At 42.3% G+C, this 7,638-nt stretch overlaps 1 protein-coding gene across 1 annotated transcript in view; it reads right to left on the bottom strand.

Moving 5' to 3' along the window:
• BICD1 (BICD cargo adaptor 1) overlaps window positions 1-7,620 on the bottom strand; it is a 127,498-nt gene extending 119,878 nt beyond the window's left edge. Inside the window, exon 1 of the mRNA XM_012806763.2 lies at window positions 7,363-7,620. Within this exon, the coding sequence (XP_012662217.1) occupies window positions 7,363-7,620 (258 nt within the window). The remainder of the gene's footprint in view (window positions 1-7,362) is intronic.
• Between the last annotated feature and the right edge of the window lie 18 nt (window positions 7,621-7,638).

Below are 7,638 nucleotides of genomic sequence, written 5' to 3'. Positions count from 1 at the left end.
TATATGTTTTTTTGTCTTTTTATTTTTCTTTACAGGCACCTGCCACAATGCTCAGCCTTTTTTTTGTTGTCATTGCAGTTTGGCCAGTGCTGGGCTTGAACCCACCACGCTCGGCATATGGGGCCAGTGTCCTACTCACTGAGCCACAGGCACCGCCCCACAGATCAATTTATAATCACCAAGATGTAGATCAACCTAAATACCCATCAACCCAGGAATGGATTAACAAGCTGTGGTATATGTATACCACGGAATACTACTCAGCTATAAAAAAATGGAGACTACATCTTTTGTATTAACTTGGATGGAGTTGGAACACATTCTTCTCAGTAAAGTATCTTAAGAATGGAGAAGTGAGAATCCAATGTACTCAGTTCTAATATGAAGCAAGTAGACAATCTAATACATAACCACATAAGAGAAAAACTCAAAATCAGTTCAACGTGGGGGCGGGGGAATGAGGGAGCAAGGAAGGGGACATGGGGAGTTATGGTGTACGGCACACCTCTTGGGGGCGGGACACGATTATAAGAGGGACTTTACCTAACCAGTTCAAACAGTGTCACCTAATTCTTTATATTCTCAATGAACCTGAAACAAGAAAAAAAAATTACAGTAAAGTAAAAAAAAAAATTGATGGGAAGTAGCACAGGTGCTTTCATGTGGGAAGTGAACAGGTCAATCCTAAAACTTATAAAATGGGTGAGCGAGGACCTGAACTTAGCTTTCCTAACTTCTAATTGCACGATATTACCAAACCGCCTATGCGTCAACTACAGGCATGCACCTTTTGTTGTGCTTTACAGATACTGAGGTTTATTTCATGAATTGAAGGTTTGCGGCAACCTGTCTGGAGTGTGTCTGTCAGTGCTATTTTTCTGACATGGGCTCCCTTCGTGTCTCAGTGTCCCATTCTGGTAATTCTTTGCAATATTTCAAATGTTTTCATTATTGCTCTATCTTTTAAGTGGACACAAACCATACCCATATAAGACGGCGAATTTAACTGATAAGTGTATGTCCCAACTGCTCCACTGACCTGTCATTCCTCCCATCTCTCTTCCTTACTCAGGGATGCCCTATTCCTGGAGACACAGCAATACTGAAATTAGGCCAATTAGTAACCCTACAACGGCATGTAAGTGTTCAAGTGAAGCGTCATCTACGTCTCACTTTAAATCAAAAGCTAGAAATGAGTTAGCTGAATGAAGAAGGCACATCAAACGCTGAGACAGGCTGAGGCTGGGCCTATTGCGCCAAACATTTAGCTGAGTTATGAATACAAAGGAGAGTTCTTTCTTTTTTTTTTTTTGAGACAGAGCCTCAAGCTGTCCTCCTGGGTAGAGTGCCATGGCTTCACTGCTCACAGCAACCTCCAACTCCTGGGCTCAAGCGAGTCTCCTGCCTCAGCCTCCCAAGTAGCTGGGACCACAGGCGCCCACCACAACGCCTGGCTATTTTTTAGTTGCAGCCATTATTGTTGTTTGGCAGGCCTGGGCTGGATTCGAACCCGCCACCTTAGGTGTATGTGGCTGGCGCCTTAGCTGCTTGAGCCACAGGCGCCGAGCCAGGAGAAGTTCTTAAAGGAACTTAACAATGCTACTCTAGGGAACAAATGCACGGTAAGAGAGTGAAATAGCCCTTTTGCTGATATGGAGAAAGTTTGAGTGGTCTGGAAGATCAAACTAGCCATAACATTCCCTTAAAGCAAACCCCTATACACAGTGAGGCCCTAATTCTTTTTAATTCTATGAAGGTCGAGAGAAGTGAAGAAATTGCAGAAGAAAAATTTGAAGCTACCAGAGGTTGGTTCCTAAGATTAAAGGAAAGAAGCCGTCTTCATAGCATCACAGTACAAGGTGAGGCACAGAGGTTGTACTAATTGTCCAGAAGGCTACCTGAACAACAGATTTTCAGTGTAAATCAAACAAGCCTCTATTGGGAAGAAGGCACCATCTAGGATTTTCATAGCTAGAAAGGAGAAGCCAATTCCTGGCTCGAAGACTTCAAAGAATAGGCTGATTCTCATGTTAGGGGTCATAAAGTAGCTGGTGACTTTAAGTTGAAATCAATGCTCAATGACCACTCTGAAAATCCTAGAGCCCGCCAGAATTACACCACATCTATTCTGTCTGTGCTCTCCACATAGAACAACAAAACCTGGATGACAGTACATCTATTTATAGTACATGTTTTACTGAATGTTTGAAACCCACTGTTGAGACTACTGCTCAGAAAAAAAGATTCCTTTCAAAATATTGTTGCTTTCTGACAAGGCATCTGGTCACCCAAGAGCTCTGAATGTTGTTTTTATGCTGCTAACAGAACACCCATTCTGCAGCCCGTGGATCAAGGAGTACTTTTGACTTTCAAGGGTTATTACTCAAGAAATACATTTTGTAAGGCTATAGCTGCCATAGACTGTGATTCTTTTAACGGATCTGGGCAAAATAAATCGAAAACCTCTTGGAGGCTGGATGTGGTAATCCTAGCACCCTGGGAGGCAAAGGAGGGTGGATCACCTGAGTTTAGGAGTTCAAGACCAGCCTGAGCAAGAATAAGACCCCCATCTCTACTAAAAAGAAAAAAGAAAAAATAGCTACGTTTTTCCCCCAGCTACTTGGGAGGCTGAGGCAAGAGGATCACTTGAGCCCAGGAGTTTGAGGTTTCTGTGAGCTACAGTGATGCCACAGCACTCTACCCAAGGTGATTGAAACCCTGAATAAAAAAAAAAAAAAAAAAGAAAAGAAAGAAAGAAAACCTCCTGGAAAGGATTCACCATTCTAGATGTCATTAAGAACACTGTGATTCATGGGAGGAGGTCTAAATAGAAACAAGAACAGGAGTCTGGAAGAAGCTGATTCCAGCCCTCCTGGATGACTTTGAGGACTTCAGTGGAGGAAGTAACCACAGATGTGGTAGAAATAGCAAAAGAACTAAAATTAGAAATGGAGCTTAAAGATGGGACTTGCATTGCTGCAATCTCATGATCAAACTTGAACGGATGAGAAGTTGCTTCTTAGGGATGAGCAAAGAATGTAGTTTCCTGAGATGGAATCTACTCTTGGTGAAGATGCTGTGAACACTATGAAAATGACAACTAAGGATTTAGAATAATACATAAAGTTAGCTGATAAAGCAGTAAGGTTTGAGAGGATCGACTCCAATTAGGAAAGAAGTCCTACTGCGGGTAAAATGCTATCAAACAGCATCGCATGCTACAGAGAAATCTTTCATGCTGGGCACAATGGCTCATGCCTGTGATCCTAGTACCCTGGGACAGGCTGAGTAGGTAGATGGCATGAGTTTAGGAGTTCGAGATCAGCCTGAGCAAGAGTGAGACCTTGTCTTTAAAAAACAGTCAGGCATTGTGGCAGGCACCTGTAGTCCTAACTACTTGAGAGTCTGAGGGAAGAGAATCACTTGAGCCCAAGAGTTTGAGGTTGTTGTGAGTTGTGACGCCATGGCATTCAACCCCAGAGAGACTGAGTGAGACTCTGTCTCAAAAGGAAAAAAAAGAAGAAGAAGAAGAACAGAATCAATCAGTGCAGTAAATTTTATTGTTACCTTCTTATAAGAAATTGCCACAACCACCCAAACACCACCCTGATCAATTAGCAGCCATCAACATGGTGGCAAGACCCTATACCAACAAAAAGACCACGACTTCCTGAAGGCTCAGATGGTGGTTAGCATTTCTTAGCACTGATGTATTTTTTAAATTGAGCTATGTACATTTTTGTAGGCATAATGCTATTGCACACTTACTTGGCTGCATTACTGTGTACACATAACTTTAAATGCACTGGGGAACCCAGAAGTTCAGGTGGCTCACTTTATTGTAATATTTGCTTTACTGTAGTGATCTAGAACCAGGCCCAGAATAACTGTGATGCATGCCTCTGGAAGTAAATAGACTTTTAAAGAGCAGAGAAGGAGCCTGTCTTTGAATAAAGTACATATGTCCTGGTGGCTGGGTCCCTATCATCTAATGTGGTATTTACATGTTCTACGCTTATTTGGTCCACCAGGTACCACATATCTGTAGTTTCTACAAAAGGAAGAAAGAAAGGGAGGGAGGGAGGGAGGAAAGGAGAAAAGACAGACTTTCTGGTATAACCTAACAATACATTATCTACATGAGTGATATCTTTAAGAATATTTTTGTGGGGTCACGGTATATGCCACACCTCTCGAGGGTGGAACACAATTATAAGAGAGACTTTAACAAATGCAATCAGTGTAACCTGATTCTTTGTATCCTCAATGAATCCCAAACCATAAAAAAATAGAAAAAAAATATTTTTGTGGAGGATACAATTATTAATGCAAATGTTTATTATGTACTTATGCTAGTATAGTCTTAAAATGAATTTTACAAATATGTTAGTATGAATTTCATTACCAAAATTTTTAGCAGAGCTGAGACTAGAATATTGATTTTCTAATACCGAATTCAGTAATTTTTTTTTTTTAATTTTCTACTCTACTATCCTATAACTACCGTATATGGAAGAGAATTTGACCTCAGAATTACACACACGTATGGGTAAAGCTTTCACCCTATACATAATACATAACACATATACATGCACATATACCTGTAATTACCACTACCAACAATCCTACTGAAACAAGAGATGAGTCCTTTTAGTAAATGAAAATAATTCCATTAATTACATTCTTAAAATTCACATGTGTCAAGCTGACGATTTTCTAAATCTGGGGTTGGTTATCCTTGCCTATTTCTCATGGTCCACCATGTTATGATTTTTCTACATTACATGATCTCTATGCCTCAGTCAACACAAAGAATAAAATGAATATCACCGAGCTTACAATAAAAACAAATCTGAGATTTCAATTTAATATCAACCATCAAAAATCAGTACCACTACAACAAAAATATAATTTATTCCTATTCTCCTTACAGCATATATTAAAGGCTAAGTGCTAATAATAATTTTCTTAGGTACATCAAAACACAAAGCCCAGAGAGAAAATCACCGGCTTCAGGGGTATAGTAAGGCTTTTAGCCCATCAGAAAGAACGTCAATAAATACATTTTTGGCACACTTAGAAGACAAGGAAACACATAACCTTTTTCTCATTTAGTTACCTGACAAATCCAAATAAATATATTCATAGGCTAAATTGTCTTGAGTCATTGTGCATTAAAAATACATAACTTGGATGTAACAAGTTATTCCTTACTGCAAATCACCTATTGAAAATGCATCAGAACTGAAGGATTATAATCAAATGATTTATTCAGGAGATACAGTGCTTATAGCAATTCCCCAAATCTTGAGCCTTACGATCCCCCTTTCCTTAACTCTGGGCAGGCCAAAATATCTAAATCCGTGGTTTCCGGAGGAGCAGCTCCAGTATCACCTGGGAACTTGCCAGAAATGCAAATTCTCAGGTCCCACTCAGACCTAATGAATCAGACTCTGGGGGTGGGCCCAGGTCTGTGTTTTGAAGAGTTTTATGATTCAGGGCTCCCTGAAGTTGGAGAAATGATCTCAACAAAGGGCTCCTCAAGAATCTTTTCCTCTGCTGCCTCAGTTCATCTCTAACCTCTATCCTCATTCTCAATTAACTGCTGCTGCTTGTCCTCACTCTACTCAGGAATGGCCCCAGGGTGTGTGCCAGAAGACGATGCTCCCTCAGTCACCACTGCCTTGACTCACACGGAAAACATCTGCAAATTCCTTGCTCTCTCCTCAACCTTGCCTGCCTCTCTCCTTGTGCAGCTGTCACGCACAGTGGGGATGGTGCAGCTTTCAAAGGATCCATCCCACTGGCCATCAAGACTGCTTGACTCACTGTCACAGTTCTTCACAAACCGCCTGCACGCCTGTGCACACAGTCCTGATGCTGTCACGCCCTGTCTGCCACCTTGCATGTAATCCTGCAGTTCATGGCTACTGAGGCTGCACCCTGTGAATGGTCAGTGCCTTGCTTAGTCCGGGAGGGAGTGGACATGATCTTCGGTCCACTTCCACAGTGGATGCTGGTCACATAGGGAAGCCTGGAGTTAGAAGGGTGAATGGCAAATGCTTAGGAGAAGGAAGGTCTAGTGCCCCAAAGGGTAAGCAAGTAATAGCAAAAAAAAAAAATGCAGCACATGAACGCGCATCAAATAAAGAACTGGCCAGCAGCTTTGTTTTTAACAACTGTTCATGTGGGAGAGAAAAGAGGACACCTTGTCATCCCTAAAACCATCTGAAGTCCTCCTTAGTGCCCAACACTAACTCCCCTTGGGCAGCACCTTTCTCTGCCTCCAGAAATCATACTGCTGGGCTTGAGCACGTCCAGAGATCACGATAAGCAGAAATCTTACAGTCAATACTCATTCAGTCCATTATCACACAGACACGTGTAAATGTAAATTATTTACTAAACTGCAATACATTTTGGACAACCTGTCCCTCATAATAATGGAAACCTATTTGTAATATGTCAGTAATTTTGAGAGAAGGATATTAGTGGATTACTTCTTCCATTTCACAATGAACACACTTTTCATTCTATATTTTTCTATTACTGAAGAATGAAGCCCACTTGGCACCTGTTTGTCAATCACCGCTGCCCTGGTGAAGGAGTCACAGGACATCACCTCTTCTACGGCTTTTGTATAAAAGGGCAGAATGAACAATTTAATATAAAGTTTCTAGAAATGCTCTCAGAGGGGCCTGGGGGGGCGAGGCTGCTTCTGGCTATGTCTGTTCCCTAACATCACACCTCCACGGAAGAATGAAATGATGAAAATGATATGAAAGCTGGTAAGAAATGCTGAGTTCGGTGGACGCTCCCAGACTGACAGGGACTCCTGACCCAATTCATCCCAGCTGTAATTTGCTGCCTTCTCTTGAACGAGAAACAGAGTTCAGGGATCTGCATCACCAGACTCTAGGACCCCTCGGAACCCTCCCTTGGGTTCTCGTTCGCCAGTGAGAAGAGTCCTGCGCTCACCGACTTGTCATTGTGAATTAGTGCTGATACAGAGTGCCAGAGCCGACCATTCTCCACCACATCATATTGAAACAGGTAATGGGGGAGAAAGTGCTACGGTTGCGATATTTTTTAAACATCTTTGCAGAAACGGCAAGGCCAATTCTCAAATACTCAATACGTAAAAACGTTAATTCTTGAAAAATAGTGGGAGAGGAAAGCTTATCTCAGAACAAGCTGTCATTTCCCTAAAAAAGGCAGAAAAGTTGCCAGCGCCAGTATTATGTGCTTCTTGCTTAATACGGCTCCTGATTCAAGCAAAAGTGTTACTCCCCTCTCCCACAGAGAGAGCCTTGTCTGGTTCCTCTCTCCCACAAATCTCTTGCAGGGAATCTGACTGTTTACCTCCTTCAGATCCTGCACCACAGCTGTGAGCCGCTCGTTTTCCGCCTGTACGTTAGTGACCACGGCCCGGCTCTGTTTCAGCTCATTCTGCATCTCCAAGATCTTCCCCAGATAGTAAGCCTCCTTCGATGCCGACTCCTGCAGAAGTGTTTCCTCTCGCGTCTCTCCGTCCTCCGCAACTTTCCGGTGGATGGAGAAGGACTGCCCAAATGCCTGCAGGGTATTGGGAAAGAAAGAGTGCACAATGAAATGCCCCATAGCACCACTGAGTCCACT

Source organism: Otolemur garnettii, unplaced genomic scaffold (assembly GCF_000181295.1).
Source record: "Otolemur garnettii isolate 467f Iridium unplaced genomic scaffold, OtoGar3 scaffold00057, whole genome shotgun sequence".
Taxonomy (NCBI): Eukaryota; Metazoa; Chordata; class Mammalia; order Primates; family Galagidae; genus Otolemur; species Otolemur garnettii.
The sequence above is the reverse complement of the archived record's forward strand: the minus strand, read 5'-3'. Positions and strand labels throughout refer to the sequence as shown.